Source organism: Poecilia reticulata, linkage group LG21 (assembly GCF_000633615.1).
Source record: "Poecilia reticulata strain Guanapo linkage group LG21, Guppy_female_1.0+MT, whole genome shotgun sequence".
NCBI lineage: Eukaryota > Metazoa > Chordata > Actinopteri > Cyprinodontiformes > Poeciliidae > Poecilia > Poecilia reticulata.
Genome location: NC_024351.1, coordinates 8791467 through 8813449, shown reverse-complemented (window position 1 = coordinate 8813449; position 21983 = coordinate 8791467). Strand labels below are relative to the sequence as shown.

General features: G+C 38.3%; 2 protein-coding genes across 2 annotated transcripts in view; one reads left to right on the top strand and one right to left on the bottom strand.

Moving 5' to 3' along the window:
• The window catches only part of mthfd1l (methylenetetrahydrofolate dehydrogenase (NADP+ dependent) 1 like), a 37914-nt gene that overhangs the window by 14062 nt on the left and 1869 nt on the right, over positions 1–21983 (bottom strand). The window contains exons 3-22 of the mRNA XM_008397705.1: positions 17286–17598; positions 16282–16366; positions 16004–16054; positions 15866–15919; positions 15365–15489; positions 14634–14734; positions 13923–14059; positions 13592–13703; positions 12971–13038; positions 12754–12851; positions 12419–12592; positions 12133–12269; positions 11767–11813; positions 11205–11312; positions 10989–11063; positions 10499–10601; positions 9051–9127; positions 7525–7665; positions 6515–6583; positions 3634–3745 (exon numbers count right to left, since the gene is read on the bottom strand). Coding sequence (XP_008395927.1) covers positions 3634–3745; positions 6515–6583; positions 7525–7665; positions 9051–9127; positions 10499–10601; positions 10989–11063; positions 11205–11312; positions 11767–11813; positions 12133–12269; positions 12419–12592; positions 12754–12851; positions 12971–13038; positions 13592–13703; positions 13923–14059; positions 14634–14734; positions 15365–15489; positions 15866–15919; positions 16004–16054; positions 16282–16366; positions 17286–17521 — 2110 coding nt within the window. The 5' untranslated portion in view covers positions 17522–17598. The remainder of the gene's footprint in view (positions 1–3633; positions 3746–6514; positions 6584–7524; positions 7666–9050; positions 9128–10498; positions 10602–10988; positions 11064–11204; positions 11313–11766; positions 11814–12132; positions 12270–12418; positions 12593–12753; positions 12852–12970; positions 13039–13591; positions 13704–13922; positions 14060–14633; positions 14735–15364; positions 15490–15865; positions 15920–16003; positions 16055–16281; positions 16367–17285; positions 17599–21983) is intronic.
• LOC103457516 (syntaxin-11-like) lies at positions 19514–21952 on the top strand. Its single transcript, XM_008397703.2, has 2 exons — positions 19514–19743; positions 20702–21952. The coding sequence occupies exon 2, from the start codon at positions 20798–20800 to the stop codon at positions 21686–21688; it is 891 nt and encodes a 296-aa protein (XP_008395925.1). The 5' UTR covers positions 19514–19743; positions 20702–20797; the 3' UTR covers positions 21689–21952.

Sequence of the window (21983 nt, the reverse complement as noted above, 5' to 3'; positions counted from 1 at the left end):
ATTATTAAATCTAAAGGTCATTATTATGTTTATTCAGTTAAAAATGTTAACTATGAAAAAACATATTCACCTCCAAATCAAAGTGCAGCAAATAGAGCGGCTGCTCCCGTCGTCTTTCATCCACTGCCTTTTCTTTTTGTTACATCTTTTATCTCTTAAARTGACTCCACAAACTATCACTATTGCTTCTACATCGTCACCCGTGTTTGGTTATTCTAAATTCCCATATGCTATGTTGGGGGTTTTACTGGATTATCCTCTGGAATCTGGATGTTCGTGTGTGGTGAGTTGGTTCTGCCTTGGACACACGAGCCGATCAAACCTGTTGTACTTTTATCAGCTCTGTGGTCACAGAGATTTGGAGAATCGGCCAACAATTCTTAAATCTTTCTGTCTAAACCAGACATAAGACTCACAAGCTCTACTCATCTCCTCTCAACCACTGCCCAAACGCTCTCTGACTCTGGTCGCTATGGTAACGKTTATATATCCCTTCAAAATAACAGAAGCGCCACAAAAACGAACATCTTACTTTCGTGAAAATTTTAACTCACGATAATGACTAACGGGAGCCCTGAGCTTGTTTCTCTGCAATGAGACGGTTCCTTCTGGAACTGATGAGAGACAATGACACCCGAAATGTTGCTTATATGCACAGCCTGCTTGGTCTCTACGTGGCAAAGCAGCTTGAAGCTTCATTGCCTCATTAGCAGCCGGTTGCCGCATGTTACGCAGAGCGGGCTTGTAATGTGGGGCTCACCTACCGGTCCGGGATAAATCCATTCTCCTGTCTCCCGTCTCTGGGCCTTTTCCCCTTTGCAAAGAAACTTTCCAAAGACATCTGATCTGTTTCTTACTCATTTTGCTGCTTGTGGCCTCAGTGTTGGCGCGCAAGTAACCAGACTTCCAATAATTCACTTCCTGCTAAACAGCCCCCTGGTGGTTGAAGAAAAATCCACATATAACTATCCACATATAGTCCGGAAAACACGGTAAATAAAAAAAAAATCGGAATGCTCTCTGGTATTGTTCAGGGGGCTGGACCAAATGTGGATCCGGCCCGCGGGCCGTAGTTTGGGGACCCCTGCTTTACAGTAAATTTACAGCTGTACTAGCTTCAGAAAGTAAAGTTAGGCTGTCACCTGACGTCATAAAAAGCATGAGAATGAAAGTAAAGTTTTAGATTTGACCATAGAGTTGGAAATAAAACAAAGGCTCGTTACCAACAGCACTGCTGTAGATTAAGCAATATTGATACCTCCATTAACTGTCTGAACATATTTTCCAAAGTAAAACATTAAAGTTCTTTGAAATGAACAAGAAAAACTGATCCAGTCATTCTTGCAATAGCACCTTAAATAAAAATGTTTCCTCAGCCACCATCTAATTAAAACGTTCATATTTAATGATAAATCAATCTGTCTAAACATGTAAAAACAGACTCAATGTTTTTTTTTTTTTATACAATCCTTTAGGCAGATTTTTTTAACGTGGGAAATTGTCCTGAAAGTAGGAGCCAGGGGTTTTTTGTAGTTTGTAATCCAGACAGCTAATGATATAGGAATCACACACATCTGGTGTGTGGGATTCCCAGATTTCCACCCTCCTCCCCGCAGAGAGCAGCAATTCTTCACGTTAATCCCAGATTCCAAAGCGGACCACAATAACAAGAAGCATGATATAGCATGACCATGAGTAATATCACTATGATCCCCTCAAACATCTGAGGTCACAAAAGGTTCAAGTACTTCCTTCAGGGGGAATTAAAGTGGACGGAAAGTGCACCACCCACAAAACAAAGCCAATAAAAAAATAAAGAAAGAAAAAGAAGAGTGGAAGACTCAAACTAATAAAAATACCTACCCTTTATTAGTTAATCACCATCAAAAAAAAAAAAAAACTCAAGTCATTGTCTGGAAAAAAGCTAAGGATCACACAGATTTGCCAATTTCAGTTCTTAACTTCTGATGCTGCCATAGCGTAATTTTAAGACAACTTGCATACAAACATAAAAAACATGTCTTCTTTTAGTTTTGACCCCCCCTATAGCATGTTTGATGTTTCGTATGCAGCAGTGTTTTCAATTTTGAGTCACAAAGCGACTGCCATCTTCATCGGAACAAGCCATTCCTCAAATGAAAAAAAGCGAGACACAGATTCCCATTATTACGGCTGCCATCTTTGCTTAGTATCAAACTGTTGCGGTCTCACTAATTTTATGATCCATACTATAACTTTTGGGAGAAGAACAAAATGCTTGAATTTTCTTTACAAACATGAAGAAAGCGCAAACTCTTTAGCATTATTAAGAACATTTTATACAAATTACTGTCAAAACAGTCCTCTAAAGTCTTCTTTGCGAGCAAAATTCAACTTTCCAATAACAGGTTTTCTGAAGATCGGACCTTGATTAAAAATGCATGCGAGAAGATGAAATTCTGATAACAAACTCACAATCCAGCCTTACTTAAAACAAAAACAAACACTAAATTAGTTATTTTAAAAGCTGTAGCAAGTTATTCACGTACATTACTTTAGTTTTTTGAAATCAATCTTTGATATCCAAGCTGCCTATTACCATTTTGATCATCTCTCCTTTTTAAAGGACTACCCTGAATTCAACAGTACATCAAAGAGTAAGATAATCCTCATGTATTCATCATAGTAAGCCTCATCTGATTTTTAACAAATTTAAGCTTAAATATCAAAGCACATACCAGAGGGTGATGAAAGACCAAAATTTGTGGGAAATCTTAGGTTTTATATCTTCAATGGCCATGCAAAAGAAAAACAAAAACAAAACAAAAAAATAACTGGTGCTTCATTAGCTGAAATAGGCGAAGTTTAAATAATAAAAAAAGCGGCCTGGGGAGAAAAAACAAGGGAGGTCAAGTTCCTGGCATATCTGAGAGTCAGGTAACAAACACAAGGACAGAGGAGGGGGGATTAAGATGGACAGATGGAAAACAATTGGGGTGGAGAGAAGCTGAGGCCTAAAACACACAAGCATCCTCAGCCACATGTTGGAAATTCAATTCTCTGCTTACACAGCAAGTGACAGTTTGAATAAATGCAGCATATATCCTTTCATACGGAAAACATTGGTCAAACTCTTAGAAATAAACCCTGGAGTAAAAACTGCATGTATACACCTGGAAAATTCAGGCATTCCAAATGTAGCCTGTGTCACAGGAAATGAACACAAAACGAGCAGCAGGCTAGATATGAACAGATAAAATGTTAAATACTCAAGTGTGCTTCGACATTGAAGGGATTAGTGTGGTTTACTCTAAAGCATTCCTGAGCCTCTTAAGATTATCAACTTGCTTCCTTCCTCTCTGCTGTTTTTGCACAATCTCTTGGTCAGTTTCTTAGAAAGGAGGAGAAGACCAGAGGAGGATACCGTCTACAGCGGTCCATCAGAGCCAGGTGGAACAGAGCCACAGCCAAAAATGAAGACGGATAAAAGCCAAATGTTGCAACAGCTGAAGTTCATCACTGTGGTCAATCTAAATCCTAAGTCATCATTTCATCCCACCAGCTGTGGTTTTAAAACAAAGCTCATCTAGTTCTGCTGTCCTTCCTGAGGGCTTGTGGCTATGTGTTTGTGTGATCTTTCTGTAAGGACCTTACCCACATAGCCATCCCGTCCAACCAACTTCAAAGCCAGCTTGTCTGCCAACACTGAGGAGCTGCCATGGGCGATGTTGGCAAAGGGCCCGGCATGGACAAACACTGGCGTACCCTGCAACAATTAGAGGGGCACACAAACATACAACCGTTTAGAAAACAGTGTAACCCTAGCAACTTCCCGAGCCTGGCCGAAATACCAACAGCTTCTTTCTTTACCAAAAAGAACAACTTTCAGTCACACTTCAGGGTAAATAGTGGGGTTTCAATGCACTTTGGCTGACTAAGTGTTTGTCTGAACAGCAGAGACAAGTTAAGAGGTGCTTGACTGGCATGTCAACCCAAGTTTGGGTCCTTACTTCCAAGTGTTGATGCAGATTACTCTCTAAAGATTGAAAACAAACACAAGCTGAAGGAGCGCCTTAAGAGCCGGTTTCTCCTGCTGCTACTTAAATTGATGTAACTTTCTTTACAGCAACAAACAAAATCCTGAAACGGAACTAGAACATGACTGCTGCTCAGTTGGCCTATGAGCATGCTACCAACAAAGAACAAGGCTTTAAAAAGTAAGTTATTAAAACAGAAAACATTTTTAAACTCCCAACTCTATGGTCTAAAGTGCATATTTCTGTCTAGACTCTTTGGAAATATAATGCTGCCAATGAACATTTTTACCTGCTCAGGGCTTTTTATTCTTGACAGATAAAATTAATATATTCTGAAAATCATATTGATTTATCTTATCCTAAAAAAGCAGATTGTTGTGAACATTTTTATGAACTGATCCCTTCTGTTACACTTGTAGCAAAATATGTTAACATATAACTGAAATAATACATTTGTTGTATACCATGGGTCTGCAAAGTAACGTACAAAAGGAGAAAAAAAAAATAAAAAAAACCCCAAAGAAAAACAAACACTCCTTAGCCACAAGGATTCTATAAGTAGAAAGCAACTCTTTAAAAGCTCTGAATAACTCTCACAGATCCTTGAGTTTATAGCTGGCTTTCACAAATGCATGCATGACTAAAGACAATTGCTATTCTTCAAGAGCAAAATATCAACACAATCACGTTGGACTCTAAAAAGGCGACAACTTTGTGACTAAAAAAAAACCCCTGAAAGCCAGCTGACCTATTGTCACACTGAATGTAGATTCCTTAAGAGAGGAAAGAGGAAGGATGGGACGGCCTAATACGATTTTCTAAGGCTTTGTTTGCAAACCTCTATGCTGCCTGCATAAACAGTCTTCCCTCAGAGGAGCAAATCTGGGTGAAACAAGGCTCTGGGAAAAGCTGCCAATAGTTTTTTTTTTTTTGAGTGGTTGAGAAAGTTGCATGAATCAGATCTGCATTTACTGCAGGAGGAAACTGAGTTCACAGTTGGAAAAATACTTTTATTCCATGCTTGTCATTCATGTTTTCAACATAAATAACGTGAAACAATCGGAATAATGTTCGTTTGCGACCCCTGAACTTTCCTTCTTTCCACCTCTTTCAGGAGATGCATCAGCGACGGCAGAGTGATGAAAGCCGAGTGTCAAATCCCCAAGTGTTGAATGGGATAATGAAGGCCGGGAAGGAAGATGAACATAACAGGAACATCGAGATCATGTCAATATTTCCTCATTTTGAGCAACTTGTGCATCATACCAGCTGCAAAACCATGCACAACTCCTGTAACCTTTGACATGAGGCAGCATCAGGACTCGAGAGGCTCAGTTTATGCTACGCTCTCCAATCTCCCCCTCAGGAAAGATGCCTGGAGTTGTTTTCTGAAACCCCGTGGAGAGAGGATGTTTGGAAAACCTCAAAGAATGGCCGAGGTCTGCTAAACAGACACGTACACAGGGAGTAGGTAAAAAAAAAAAAAAAAGAAAAATCTCTACTCATTATGCTCAGTTTCTTTTAGACTCCATCCTATCTGACATAAAGACAAGTCCACTGCAACAAAACACGTTTTTAGATGCGAGCTCTAGTTCCATGAGTGAATCCGTGTTCACCACCAGCACAGGTCAAGAGGGCAAAAAGGGGAATAATTGGTCAGGTTCGGTGGAAAGTTCTCATGCAGCTCTGAGGTCCGGTTGGTCCTGATACCAGCTCCCTGACCAGAATCACAGGAAACCCACACAGGAAATGGTTTCACACAGCAGGGCCGTAGAGCTTCCTCCAAAAACAAAAACTCAAAGAGTAACAAAATCTTTGCTCCATACAAAACTCCCCCCTTCCACATGCTCAGAATACACAGTACATGTGACAAGCTGTTTATTTTTCCCACTTGGTAGATGTGATCAAACTTCTTGTTCAACAAGGAACAAATACAAAATGTCAGTTTGTTAAAAGAAAAGAAACAAAAAGCAGATGATGCATGACTGTTAACATTGAAAATTTCAGTTTTATATCTGTCCAGAAAAACAAAGAAAAAAACATTGTGCAGCATTTTTCAGCCTGAAACAGAGTTTACATCTAAGTGTGTTATCTGTTCATCTAGTTTTCACACCAGATATCACAGCTTAAGTGAGAAATAGTCTTCACTCCTGTAGGGTTAGAAACTTTCATTGTACATTATACCTACAGATGCATGCAGTTATAAATAGACATTTGGGATACCCACTACATTTATTCCACCTTAAAAGTCTTTCAGCTTGGAAGGTCTCTTTTCCATCACCCTCATCTTTAGCTCTATTCCTGTGTTCTAAGTTAGGACTCTGCCTGGGCCATGCAAAAAACATTAATATTTCTTCAGTTTTGAAGAAACAGGTTTGTCACATTAAAGCTTGATTTAAACTACAAACTACTAGGAGAACGAGTAGTTAACATTTTGTGCTATACTACACATGCACATGAAGAAATTAAATTGATAAGTGGGATTGTGTTTTTCTCACCTCAAGGGTCTGCATCAGTGTGGGCTTGATGGCATCTTTCATTAGCACTGCAAGGGCACCACTTACACCCTGTCAGACAAGAAAGAAAGAAAAATTAGGATAGCTGTTGGAAACACTTTACAAACAACAGGCCACATAAAGAATTTAAAAGCATCCAAAATAAACCAAGGAATTGTCAATGTTGATTATTAACTGTACTAAATAATTTCCACACTATAGTTTACGTTTATATGCTAAATCTGCAAATATGAGCAAAACAATCAAATAAAAACTGTGCCCCTGTGAACTATGGTCAATTTGTTTGTCTATTGCTCTCAAACATGGCAGTCATGTGTGGGAAAGTGAAGGCAGACAGCGCAAGAAGCAGGAAGACTCTGCTTAACATCCTATTCATGAGATACAAGCAAAGCTGCACATTGTTTTGAATTAACATGGGTGGAGGGAGTTAAGCATTAATGAGTCTGACCCAGAAAGCATACTTTTTTTTTTTAACTGACTGGTGGAAAATTGCAGGGAGGAAGAATTATGGTACACAATCAAATTACAGACATTTTGTAAAACGTAAAAAATTATACACTCAAATTAACAGTTATCAGTTTTGAAACAGAAAACAGGACTATGGAAAAAGATAAGAATACAATCGACAAAAAGTCATATTACAAGCAGTAAGGAGGACAGCAAGATCTAGCATGATGTTAGACAATAATATTTATCTCAGCCCATCTTTTAATTCACCGACTGTGTATCTCCATTGACCATAAAATTATGCAAACTGTAATTAAGAATCCATGTTTATGGAAAGACTCTTTACTGGCATAAGTATTTATGGTTTTGTCAGACATTTTCATTTTTATATTTTTTTTCTAAACAAGAGTCAAATATAAATTTTCTATTAAGTCCCAACATTTTTAAGCAACCTTTCAATCAAAATGCTTACAGATATGAAGTAAACACTGTACGGTTGAGTTAGAACATTCTTTGGGATGAAATAATTTCTGTATAAAACCCACCAAGTCCTCCGCTGTGACAGGTTCTCCAGAGCGACTGGATCCCACCACCATGCGGGCCAATCTGTTCTTCATGTCCTTTAGGCTATCCGCGAGGGCCAGAATAGCCATGATCTCACTGGCTACTGCAATGTCAAAACCAGTCTAAAAGTCAAAAGAAAATATAACAGTTACATTTTTGCAAAGACGGCACAGTCAAAACAACCGTGCACAATAATTCCCACTATTATCGTTTTAAAACTGTGCTGTAATTCTTTTGTAATTTATGTGAAACTAAACAGACTTTGAGAAGAACATGAGTGAATAAGTGGTCATTTAAAAGGGAAGCAGATAACAGTGGACATCTTCATTCCATGACTCTCTCTCTCTCACACACACACACACACACACACACACACACACACACACACACACACACACACACACACACACACACACACACACACACACACANCACACACACACACACACACACACACACACACACACACACACACACACACACACACACACACACACACACACACACACACACACACACACACACACTTAACAAAGAGAGAAACATGTCTTGAACCACATTAATCCAACAAGGACCTCAGGATCTCCCCTCCCGCTTCCAGTCATAATACCCTGAGGGGCTATAGAGTATCCAGTAGTGGAGGAAGGTGAAGGCCAAAGGAATGAAACAGAATGGATGGCAGTAAATATAAGCATATGCTGAGACAGCTTAGGGGGTTATTTCAGGTGGGTGTGGAGGAGTGTAGCTGTGTGTATATGGGTGGGTCATTTTCCTTCTTGTGTAAACATTTGCTTTCACTTAAGGCTGCTTGCTTCCCATGGACCTGAACTGTTTATTCGCTGAATTTCATTTAGCTGTCATTACTGCTGATATGTGGCTAAAGTACAGCTGGGCAACATCACAGAGAGTGCGGTGGAGGGTAGGTGTGGGCCTGTTAACGTCATCGAGATACAAGGAGGTTTTAAAAAGCTGGCTTAAAAAAAAATTTCAGTAAATTGTAAATATGCTTCAATGCCATGTCAACGAGATGCCAGAGAAAATGATTGCATAACCAAAGTTTTCTACAGATGAATGCAGCGCTGCTCTTCCTCCACCTGTTGCTGTGTGCTTCCAGTGAGCCGGCTGAAAGAAGACTCCCAAGCACTTCTCTAACTTGCATTTGAGAATTTAGAATTATGTAAAACAGTTATTGAATAGAAACTAAAGGAGCACAACCATTTACTCATAATAAACTTATTTATGCGGTTTTAAAACGCAACTGAGACCTAATGCTAACAAAATAAATTGCCTGACTAATAAGCAAGTAAGTAAAAGACATTTTAAAATCAACAAGGAGTTGCCATATTATGATTAAAGACTAGAAGACCATGAGGTCAGATTAATGCATTAAGCTAAAAACTATTAGTTTTTCACTTTTAAACAAATTCTCATGCTTAAAATTTTCTTTGGATTTCTAACAAGAAATAATAAACAGTGTCAGGCGATTCATGACATTAAACCACCGTACCTCTCTGATCTGTCCTTTTTCAGTGCTTGCCTGTCCCACTGTGATTTTCCTCAAGAAACGGTCATTTGTATCAACAACTGAAAAAGCAAAATTACATATTAGCTCACAATAATTAAAGTGACAAGTAAGTCCTATAAATTATAAATGCACATTTGAAGATTTGGATTAGAAATGAACCCATTGATTGCCCAGAAATTGTACTTGGCCATCTAATCTTTTGGTGATCAAGATCATAAAGACAAAAAGATGGTAAATATTTTGACTTATTCAATAAATGCATCAAACTAGGAGCATTTCTTTTTAAGTAGAAATGCTGTCTGGGGTTTTCCAGACATGTCGGATGCAAAAATGAGCATAATCTTTAAATTCCTCCATCTATTTAAAACTGATACCTCTATCAATGAATCTGCAGCAAATGTATTTTCTATCTTAACTGTCCTTCAAAAGATAAGCAGTGTAGTCAGTCAAAGTTTCCTACTTCAGCACATAAAACAAGTCTTCAAATATGTGGCTAAGAAAGTTTTCTTTGTGGCTCCTTTGTGGTTCCCAGCAGCTGGGATCCCCATTAGCTAAGCAGTATTCACTGGGTCATTTAGCGCAATAAAAAAAATAGAGGGGGAAAAAAAAGACCCATTTCTCTGTCACCCTTAAACTTAACTGTTTTTTTAATCTCAAGGACTTTTTCTTAAAAATGGTCTCTGCAGCCACTGGGATAAATACCACATCAGTCATATCAGCACCCAGCTGCTTTGTGTCAATGACAAATTTAAACTAACATTGCTGTAGGTAACATAGCGCTCCAACAGCAATCCTAACCTCACTCTGGTATAGAAATATGATTGATTACACGTGTAACATTCATTCAACACAAAATAACTTCAGGATGCATTAATGTTTCTCCCTAACGGTAACGTATTTGTACGGTATTTATATTGTTTCAGAATAAGTCCCAGTCCAAGTCATGCTATTTTAACTCTGCCGTTTGTCCCTCTGAAGCAATGCCAAGCGATCCCCACTTGTTTGTTGCTCTGGGACCAGCCAGTACCATTTTGAGTTTAGTCTAGCAAGTTTTTTTTATGCAGCCCACATCTCTTTATCCAAATAATTGCATAACTGGAGAACATTTACAAATCATTTAGAGTTGCCCATGTATGTTGTTGTTTTTAGCTACAACTGAGTGAGCAGAGTTTTCTGCAGCTAGTATGAACTGAGTGTGGTAAACAATTTTAAATGTTGGCTTATAAATGAGCAAATCTGATGAATGAATGTACAATTTGAACATTTTGCTGCATGTTGTACATAAAATTTCAAATGTTTGAAATGGCTAGAAGCAAGTAAAAGGTTAAGCTCAGGTATTTTTCAGATTTAAGAAACAACTCTATAGTATTTCTTAATAGTTTGCTACAACCAACTACGGTGAGCAAGTGAACTTATAGTTGTAGAAATACCTCTCTGCCAGGTAATTTGTGACGGATCGAGATCAAGGCGCACAAAGCTGCTGACTTCTTCTGGTGTAAGAGAGGCAGGATCAGTTTTATTGATACCAAGACGCTGAAATGAAGTAGAGAACAAAACAGAAATACAGATTTTGGATTCCTCTTTATGCATTTTGAAAAAAAGTACTTGGTAAATGCAACATTTAGGTTCATCACTGGACTCAAGCAAATACAGCCATCCAATTTTCTCTGATGATTTGGACATATAAAAAAGAAATGTAAACAGGATTATAAAAAGCTGAGGATTCTACTGCCAGATTACAAAATGTGCAGCAGGAATGATTATTCTAAGAAAATATATAAAACTTAACAGACATAACTTAAATATATGAATAGAGTATATTTTTAAAAGGTAAACTGAGGACCCCTAGTGGAGAAAGCAATCATCCTTCAATTGCATTATGCTTTCAAGAACTTTGCATATTGCAGTGTTTAGACTTACCCGAAGCCTGGAGATCTGGATGGGAGAGAATTTTCTAACTCCATATACAGAAGGAACCAATCTTTTGAACAGGGACTACATAAGGAAAAAAATGGGTTTTTTTAAATACAAATACATTTTGAAAAAATTTTAATCTAAAAATGTTAGATTTACTTATTTTTCTAATAAACCAAATACTAACAGAAAATTACACATTTGCAATTAATTTACAGTCACCTTGTCAGACTGCGTTGCCTCATGGAGAATCCTGGCATCGATGGCTGCCGCCAGCAGGTTGTTAGCTGCTGTGATGGCATGGATGTCACCAGTCAAATGGAGGTTGAACTGATGGGGGAGTTCAAGGTTTTTTATGGGAGGAAAAAAAGACATTTTGTGAAGGACTGCATTTCAAAGCTTGTTAGCAATAATAAAAATGGCAATGGTTAGAAAAAGAACAGAATTTTAAGTTTCTGATAAGCTGATCTCCAGTCATTCCAAGTTAACATGAAAACTGATTCCTCTGGTCTAATAATAAGTTTGTTCTTATGGAAGTGAAAGTGAAATTAGAGACTGAAAAAAGAAAGCTGGCTTGTTGTAGAAAGAAAAGTCTGGAGCTCCCTCATCACCCCCTCCCTCCTCCCCCCACTTCTACCACTCTCATCCCTCTTTGTCTAAAGCATATAGTCACAGCTTTACAGAAATGTGTGGATTACTTTTTACTTTTTTTTTTAAATGGCTTGTCTCTGCATATCTCAGATCTTTAAAGTCTTCTCTAGTTCTGCCTGTCAGTATGTCTTACCTCCTCCATAGGGATAACCTGGGCATAGCCCCCTCCTGCAGCTCCCCCTAGGCACAAAGCAGAGGTAGAACAGTTAAAGACAACAGGACAACTGGTGAGTGTTAGACTCTAAATGAACTACTCCACCCAAAAATGCATAAACCGGAGTTTCATTATTCCCAATATTTAAGATCATCTCCAGATCTCTGGCTTTCCATGCTTTAATGCATTTCATAAAAACAACCACAACCCTTATCACAAGCATTATTATTTCAAATACAAAATTTGTTTTTGGAATGGCTATCTCTATAAACAACCAACGTTTACCTTCTTAATATAGTAAAACAAATTCCAAAGAGGATGCATCTACCACCCATTAATCCTAACCTTTAACTCCAAAGGTCGGTCCCTGAGAAGGCTGTCGAAGGCAGGCAAAGGAGTTGAGCTTGAGGTGGGCAGACAAGGCCTGAACCAGACCTACAGTCACTGTGGTTTTACCTTCACCAAATGGAGTTGGAGTTATACTAAATATACAAACAAAAGGAGGTATTAGAATGTTTTGTTTTTAAAAAAAATCTTTGTCTAGATTGTGGTTTATGCTTCTCAAGTTGTGTCTGAACTCCAAAATACTGTTCATAGGAAATTCAATATTAATTTATGTGATGACACTCACCCAGCAACCAGAACATATTTGCCATCAGGCTGAGAGTGGAGGCGGTCCAAGAGAGAGAGTTGGACTTTAGCTTTGTTCCTCCCATAAGCTTCAAGCTCCTCTGGCAGCAAACCAATTTCCTCGGCCAGTTGAGCTACAGGTTTTGGTGTCTGAGCCCTTGAGATCTCAATGTCACTAAAACAGCAGATGATGTTTGAATACCATGACAACATGACATTCATTTTCACAGCAGAGTCTAATAATGCCTGTTGTGCATATGTACAATAAAAAATTCGCAGAAAACAGTTATATATGGGAAGTCGTAATTTCATGTGTTAATATTTGGAAGTCCATACGTTGGAACAGGGTTTAATGGCTGAAGTTTACAGCTGCACAGATTCCAGGGTCTGTACTGCTGCTCCTGAAGCCACCGACTGCAGCTGTGTGTCACGTTCTAATAGGGAAAAATACATAAATATAAATTCATGTTTTAAAAAGTTTTTGATCGTTGTCTGAGGCACATAATAGTTAAAGAGAGGTTCAAAGAAAATTTAAAAAAAGAACAGAACAGACCTGTGCTCTGTAGGCAGCTGTGAGGTATGCTAATCCAGATGTTGAGGACAAGTCAATGAGGTCGTCATCTGGATTTCATATTACGCAAAACAAGCAGAAATTTACTTGTAATAACATATATACAAAAAAGAAAAAAGTATTAAAATGATGAAATCTATGGATGTCTATGTGCCCCAGAAGGATCTCTGACGCATCTACGATGAAACTTAATTTTTCATCGCCCCCTCCCTCCTCCCCTCCAGTTTTAAATTCCCAAACAAATATGTTCAGTAAAAAGGTTTTCCCAGTTAAATTAGATTGCTCAGTTAACACAAGCGTTGTCAGAGTGAGTATTTAAGTAAATTATTCATGCATTCATCTCTATTCACTTTATTTACTGCAATGGACTTACTATCACACCTAACAAGCAGCCATTTGTTGCACATGCAAATTAGAGCAAATAACAGACTTTGTCTCCCTTTGCTGGCTCCCAGTTTGTTTCCATCTTGTATTTCAATTATTTTGCACCATCATATATCTTGATTGTGCTTTATAAATAATCTTTTAAAAAAGTGCAAAGAAATGCTTCATCTAGTTAACCTTCTGCTCAGATGGAGGCATGTAGAAGGTAATCAGTCATACCTGGCTCCAAGGCCGACTCGCAGTGAATGATGACCGTCTCTGGTCGAGCCCAGGATGGCGGGATTTCCATGTTTCCCACACTTAAAAGAAACACAGCATCAGCCTGCATTACCTAATGAAGAAAGAAGGGAAAGCACACAATTAAGAACTCTGTTTTGCAACTCAGACATAAATTACAGATGAACAAAAACACACATTAATGCAAGTTGGAAACAATTATCAGTTGGTTTAGTTAGGATCACACTTTATGAAGCCAACAGGGTCTCCTTGTGGTCACTTACTAGAATAGCAGAATGGTATCAAAAAAAAGATACAATGCGACTCAACAAACCTGTGTCTTCAAGCTCTTTGCGTTCCAATGATTTGTTTGAACCGTCATCCCACTTCTTTCAATCAGGCACTGTAGGGCCAACCTGAGTGGTCCTTGTCCTCCTACCAGCAACACTGATTTTCCTTTCAAAGAAGCATCTGCAAAAACATTTACAACATGTTGGAGTTCGAGTCCCCTGTTCAATAAACTATCTAGATTTCTTCACAACTCTCCTAATATTTTAAAAAGATGTATAAATCCATCCATTACAAAAATATAACGATGAAAAGCATTCAATTAAATGAAAACATTGTGTAAAACAATAAGAATACATATTTTCTAATATTTTGCTTCTACACAACTCTTAATTAGTCAAAATGAGTAACAAAGTGTTCACTCAGACATCATGCTCAAATAAGCAAAATGTTTGTTCTGGAATATTTTAATTCAAATACAGTCATAAGCATCCGAGTAAACACACATGCAGACAATAAAATCATGAAGAAACAAATTATTAACATGCAACACTGATGAAGTTTGGATGGAAATAAAAAAGGTTATTTTTTTTATGTCCCAGTGAGGTAACTTTATACGCCAAACAAAGAAAACGGCATATTAAGACAAACATTGATAAAAAAATATATACACATCATCACAGCCCTTCTGCGTTTACAGATATGCTCAAGTGTTCTTGCAATAAACGACAAAGAGCTTGTTTTGGCAGAAACTCACTATGTTTTCCCAGCAGATCCAAAACAGCACTTGCCATCGGTGGTACAAAACCTTTGCTCATGTCTCCTCTCACCAGGCAGCCTATATTCAAATTTGAAATGCTATGTTGCAAGAAGCAAGAAACAAAAAAAAAAAAAAAGTTTAGAAAAATGTATTGCTTTGTTTATTATGCATGTACTTCAAAGTTCATCACATTTCACTAAATGAAACCATGACAAAACTTTCTATGGTTGGAAAGAATTTGATAAACTAAAGAAGTAATTTCCATATACCTGAAGCTTTGGTAAAGTATCACATACAGTCTACTAAAAGTTAAAACACTCTGCTTTCAAGGTAAAGAGGTTAACTTTGCTCATTAGAATAAAAACAATAAGCATAACTTAAGGCATTTTAACTAAAAGAATCTCAACTTTCATGATTTTAAACCAGTCCCCTTCAATTTGTGGTTATTATATAGCGTACCTTGCTAATGTTCCCATTCCCCTATTTTAGGAAGGCACATGCTGTACAATTTGTCTTAATTTTTTGCAGGCCTTCTTGATTGGGATAAAATGTGACACGCACAATATTTTAGAACAAACCATGACCAGTGGCTTACTTTTGACTTGTGGGTAAACATCACAGGTCCTTTTATGGCAACTTATCACATGTTGCTACAGCTCAACATCGTTTACCACCTATGAAATAATGTTCGTCTTTCTGTCAGACAAAATACTCTCACAAGATCTTACCAATCAACATCTTTCTCTGGTTTAAGTGCGTTGAGAACTCGACTAGTGATGGAAGCTGGTGGGAGGTGGAGAAAGACTCCATGCACCTTGGGGTCATCGTTAAGCTTCAGCAACTCTTCTATTATCTACATGCAAGCAAAAATACAGAAACAGCTAAGATGTGTAAAAGTAAAGAAGCTGAGCAGCAGGAACTATGAATCACCTGCTATTAAATAAACGACTCAGCAATTCCCAGAAATATCCATTGCTTCTGAATGAATGAGGAGGGAAGACCCAGCTGAACCAAAGTAGCTGTTGAGCAGCTTCACCAACAATATATCAAGCAGCTAGGCTAAGAATTACATCACGAATGAATAAATAATTACATTAGAAGCATAAAGTTAAAAATATTGACTAAATCACCTGAAACGTAAGCAACCATGATCACACCCAACAGAAGCCTGGCAAATCATGTACAGACTTGCTTACAAAGAATCCAAAATGTGAGTCAGTGTTACTTACTTCATCTTCACTGCAGTTCTTTGCCAAACAAATCTGAGTGACATTCAAGCCAATCTATGAAGTGACAGACATGGATAATTCAGCCCCTGAGTAAATTTCAAAAACAAATATTCACACAATGGAGTTAAAAAAAAAGACCTTGCCAGCTGTTTTCTTATTGATTTCCAACATACTGCCATTTTCACCAGCCTTCGAGATGGAAACAAAATCATGATTAAAACACAGAGACCAACCAGATTGTACAGCAACGTAACAGTGTCAATATAAAAGATACTCCTGAGGTCAAAGGCACATTAAGAAAAATCAAGTCATGTCCACAAAGTTTGGTCAAGTAAAGTTAAAAGGCTTTTGCTGGAGTTTATATTTTGTCTCTATGATCATCGGAACGGCGAGACATATATCCTGTCATACATTACCTGTAAAATGACTAACAGGGGCTGGATGTCAGGACTTCTTCTTTGCAGTGTTGCAATTGCCTCCTTGGTATTCTGAACTACTTCCCTGTAAATCAGCATTAAGGCACACAGCTTTACAATGGTGAAAGCCAAGCAGATTTTAAAAGCCCCAAACAGACAGCTGTATAACTGAAATATACTGTGAAATGGGTAATGAAGTATTACTCAAGAATTGTGATGAAGATTACAATTCAATTTATTGTACTGTTCCACCAGGAATATTTTATCATTGTTTTGTTTTGCTACCAAGCAAAAATTTGCTTGCATTGTTTCAGTGTCTTAGTTTTTCCTCCTTTACATTTTCTAAATGCATATAGATTAATAAATAAATAATACATATACACACCAACTGGATTACCACAATCAATTTGAAATAAAGCGGATTTTGTTAGTTTGTGTGCCATATTAAATGTCTGTATTGGGAGTAAAAGACCGATTATCTCTGGTAACTGAGTGGGAGGGGCCTCTATAGTGACACTGACCTACATTTTACGCAGAAATGTAAACAAACTTTATCAACTATCTCAAACTGTTGGTGCAATATTCTCTCTTTTAAAAAAAAAATCACAAAAAAAAATAAAACTAGAAACCAACATTATGTCAGATGAAATCCCATATTTAAAACAGAACTTTGTAAAACAAACTACTCTGAGTTTACAGCATATCATCTTAACTGGTAATGAATTAACTTCCCTCAATCATCCATCTATTCATTAATTTCTTCCATTAATTTTGCCCGTGTTTGCTGTATAAATTGCATGTTTAGTAACAACAGAGTGAGATTACATCATCTGGCCATAGCCTCTCTAATCATCTGAGTGCACGTGGGGAACTGGCTGTTAGCCAAACCAGAGGCGTTTGTCTCTCGAGCGAACTACAGCATAAAATAGTAACACTTTCTAAACGAAACTAAGCCAAAATATACCGAATTGAAATATAAACGTTTAATACACAACGTTTCTTACCCCACTGGTCTGCTGTACTCGGACCATTTATCCTCTTTGAGATGTTTCCCGAAGTTTGCAGTTAAAGTCGGGCTTGTTCCGCTGCTAGTAACCGTGCTAGCAGTACGAAGGGTTAACCGGCTGTTTGTCGTCCCAACCGGGAGACATCCACGCGACATGCCGCTGAATCTGCTTCCTGGACGGGAAGCACGCACTCGGACGCTACAGCAGACACTGCGAATTGTAGCCGGCTTCATGGTTACCTCTTACTTTGTTTCTGGGTCTCAGGAGGGTCCTTGACTCTCTGTTAGAGTAGCACACGAAGGAGTCTTTCCTAGAGGAAGAAAATAAGTTGAGGTAGTCTCCGGGTACTGATGGAGGTGTGGTAACTTCAGGGGCACTCGGAAGTATAAATGTCCACAGCCCTGTGCTTTCTAAAAACTCCAAATATAACAAATCTCCAATAGACCAAGTGGTGGTTTATAACAATACAACACGTGCATAGGATGCCAAGTAATTAGCGTGCAGTCTCTCAACCGCAACTCACTTTAAATGTGATAGTTTCCCTCCAAATTGCATACAATTGATTTTTTTTCGATCGAGCGTTTTTATGACTTCAAAGTCACTGCCTTCAGATGTTTATTATGTTAAAACAAACCTCCGAGTTTCCAAGTAAGCTCAGTACAGTCGCTTTCTATACCAATATAGAACTTTACAGCCCTTTTCGGGTTATTTAGAAAATCTGAGAGTATAGTAAACGCATCACAAAATCAGCAAACGCTCCAGTGTTAATTCAGGGAGCAAGAAACACATACACTCGTGATTAAAATCTGGTTTTTAAAAATTGCATGTATTTCGTGCTGGTGAATCATAAAACCAGGCTCCAAGAAGAACTTCAAAATGTAAAATAAAGAAACAATAACATGAAACAGAATATTAAATAAAATATAGAAGACAAATGGCTGAAAACTACATTTGAAATCAAATCAAACGGTGATTAATCAGGAGAGCCTTCCGCGACTGGGCCGGTCCGTGGCCGGACGATGGTCACCCTTCTCCGTTCGCGCACAGCATGTTCGTGGAGAACATGGTGCTAAATGACCTGCAGACAACCTGATTCTACGGTCTTTATTAATAGGTTACAAACCAGCGTTCTGACAACTATCCCAGCATACACCGCGCGCTTCTTCTCCTACGGGGGAAATTGAAGTCGGCGGCTGCTTACCGTAGTGGCTCAATATTGGTCCATATATAAGGCGCACCGGATTATAAGACTGTCGGATTTTGAGGAAATTGAAGGTTTTTAGAACCGTCTTAAAGTGCGGAAAGTATGGTATATAGAAACTAGACCTTCAACCCAAATATTGTATCTCTGAGACAATTCTGTGCGAATTTTATTAAAATTTGCCTTTTCAAGTTTTTAATAGAAAAGGAAAATAAATCTGCAAATCATCAGCAAAATGATTTTGATTCCAAAATACAATGAAAACAGGATGGAGACTAAAGACAGAGCCGTGAGTCACACCATAACTAAGAGGGGACATTCAATTAATCAATAATACCAATATGGATTATTAATGTTCCCATTTGACAGATAGGAATGAACCATTCCTGTGCATGCCCTCTTGATCCCAACAAATACCTTCAGACAAGTAGAACATACGTTAATAGTATTCACATGTTTTGCGTCCCCAATTTAAATACAAAAAAAGTATTTAAAGAGATTTATTTTTTGTTGCAGACATTGTTTTCGCAACTAATTTAATTACACTGCAGAATGTTCATTTATGATTTTAAAAGTCTACTTAATGTGTGAACAAATCCACACACAGTCGAATTCACTTTTTTTTTTTTAGTCAGTGTCTTTCTATTTGTTGTTTGAGCATGCGCGGAAGAGAAGCTGGTTCTACCTGTCTGTTGGTTTTAATTTGTCTCACTGTCAGACATAGGCCCACACACAAAGAAAGCACCTTTAAAAATAATTTGGGCGTGGATGGGAAAACCTTTTTCGGATGCTTATTTCAGTCCAGGTTCTCATCTATTTCAATTCCTGAATGCCACAGATTAAAAGTAACAAACTGCGCATAAATCTGAAATGTTGAAGGAGATTTTTTTTTTTTTTTAAGTTTCTTACAATCTAGATTCTTACATTTATGGTAGAGGCGTAATGGCTCTCCCAGCTCAATCACACCTTGTGCGAACACAATCACTTCAGACTAAACCGACCGGACCTCATTCTTCATGTCACATCTTTTCTGGTACGTGACGTGGCGCAATCCATCGCCCTAACGAAGCCACTGAACAATTCCAGCTTTAGGACTCCAAAGATAGCTCCATTACGCATGTGGAGCGCTTTGTTTTTTCTGTTTTTTTCTGCTCACTCTGAACGCTCGGCCCCAGACCCGGAGATGCTGCTGAGGCGCTCCTCTCAGCCAACACCAGAGGACAAGATTTGATTTCTACGCTCAACAGGCAACAGGTAAGGCTCCTGCTTTTAGTCAAGTCACCTCTACATGAGATTAGGAGGACATTTTTTCACCTCCTTTTTCAGGAAATTGTGAATGGAGATGAAAAGATCACAAGATGTAAGTGTGCGTTGCGGTCCATTCTCGATCTTAATCAATATAGCCATATTCATACAAAAATGTATTTTGGGCATGAAACGTATCTGAGATTTATTTATTTTTTGACAAAAATATTTAGAATTTCCAAATTATTTTAGCAAAATATGCAGATTTTGGTTAATTCTGTACCATGGACTTTCAGGAAATATATTGCCTGATGGTCTGCTAAAATTTATGTTCACAAGATTCTCCTTCTTGAGAGACAAAACATGATAATCACCTAAACAAATTTTGTTCAAATAAAATGAACACAATTATTAATTATTTTGATATCTATTTTACTCATAAATAAGTTGAACAACTTCATTAGGCCAGAATCCACAAACTAAAATGTGGCACCCAGCTGGATTTTCTTTCTTTAGTTTTTGCTAGGATTGTTCTGAATGAAAAAAATAGCTTACTTCACAGATATGTCTTCTCGGTTGGAAGCAGAGGCAATACTAGATGCCATGTAGAAGAATTTTATCTGATTTAAAAGATAATTTGATGCCCCACTTGTGTTCAAGATAAAAACTAATGCTTGGACAAAGACGTCATACATCACAAGTTGTGAGAACTAGTTTGGTCACTAGTTACGCCTTTGCCTGTTCTTTGGAGAACCTGTTAAGCCAGTGATGGGCGTTGGGTGGGTTGACTGAAGGAAGAAGGAAGACAAAAAGGACTTTTAGACACCCAGTTAAAAAAATAAATATTACTGTAAATTTACTGGATTTTCCAGTAATGTAAAATCTAGACTTTCCTTTACAGATTCGGGAATTACAGAAGGCATCGCTAAACTATAAATCTAAAGTTTGTGTTTCTGTCTTATGCCAGGTGAGTCATCTCTATTAATGTGCATAGGAGAGACAACATTCAGAGAAGGACGATCATCTTGAAATCTCAAGGCTTCTCCTGAAATCCAGTGCAAACATGAGGGACAGACTAAGCCAACTACAGGAAATGCCCACCGCCAGTGATGAGTCGGTGGACTATCAAGAGTCCACCTTTTCTGACTCCTTCAGTAACGTCGACCTAGAAGACGAGCTGCCTCATCAGGCGATTGTGTTTGACAACAGCCCTGCTCTCAATGATGTCTTTTCTCAATCCCAGGACATACATAGAGAGATACAGCTTATCCGACTTGAGGTTAAAAGGCTCCGTGAGCAGAACTCTCGCATGCTCCAGGGCAACACTACCATGAGTACAATTAACTCCAATGCTATCGGAGCCGACATAAAGAAGAGGGCTGAGGGTATTCTAAATTGCCTGCACAAAATGGATGGAACAACTCACAAGTTAGAGGAAGAGCATGGTGAAAATTCTGCAATCACACGCATCGCCAGAACCCAGTACGCTTGCCTCAGCAATGGCTTTCGAGACGCAATGTTTGACTATAACGAGGCCGAGATGGCCCATCGAGAGAACTGCAAAGCCCAGATCATGAGGCAGATGGAGATAGTGGGGCGCGATGTATCAGGCGAAGATGTGGAGGAGATGATCGAGAAGGGCCAGTGGAACATCTTTAGTGACAATGTCGTGAGCGAAGGCAAAACGGCCCGATCGGCTCTGTTCCAGATTGAGAAGCGCCATCAAGAGCTCGTAGATCTGGAGAACCGAATCAAGGGAATCCATGAGATATTCCTGGACATTGCCCTGCTGGTGGAGGAGCAGGGCCCAATGATGGACTATATCCAAACAAATGTTCAAAAAACCGATGCAGGCCTACAAGACGCCATCGTCAAGCTTAATCTAGCTAAAAAGCATAGCAACAATAACCCGTTTAAGAAAATGTTTTGCAGTTGCTTCCCATGCTACAAGTAAGGACCAGAATCACATAAAATGCAATATCTTTGTTCAATACATTCCAATTATTATTGCAAAGCAATACATGTCACTGTTGTTGAAAGACAAGGAGACAAGACAAGGAGTTCAATGAAGGTCTGAAGGTAGAGCAATTAGCAGAGTCATTTAGACTGACATATAATACATATATATACTCATGTAAAACTTGTTTCTAAATTAAATTAACAGGTATCTCAATTCCTGAAATGGACTGGTGAATTGCTCAGGATGCCCAATGGCTGCCATGACCCTGAGAGTGATTTATATATATATA

What these genes read in the sequence shown, in the direction of transcription:
- LOC103457516 (XM_008397703.2), top strand. Translation starts at nt 20,798, where the DNA reads ATGAGGGACAGACTAAGCCAACTACAGGAAATGCCCACCGCCAGTGAT.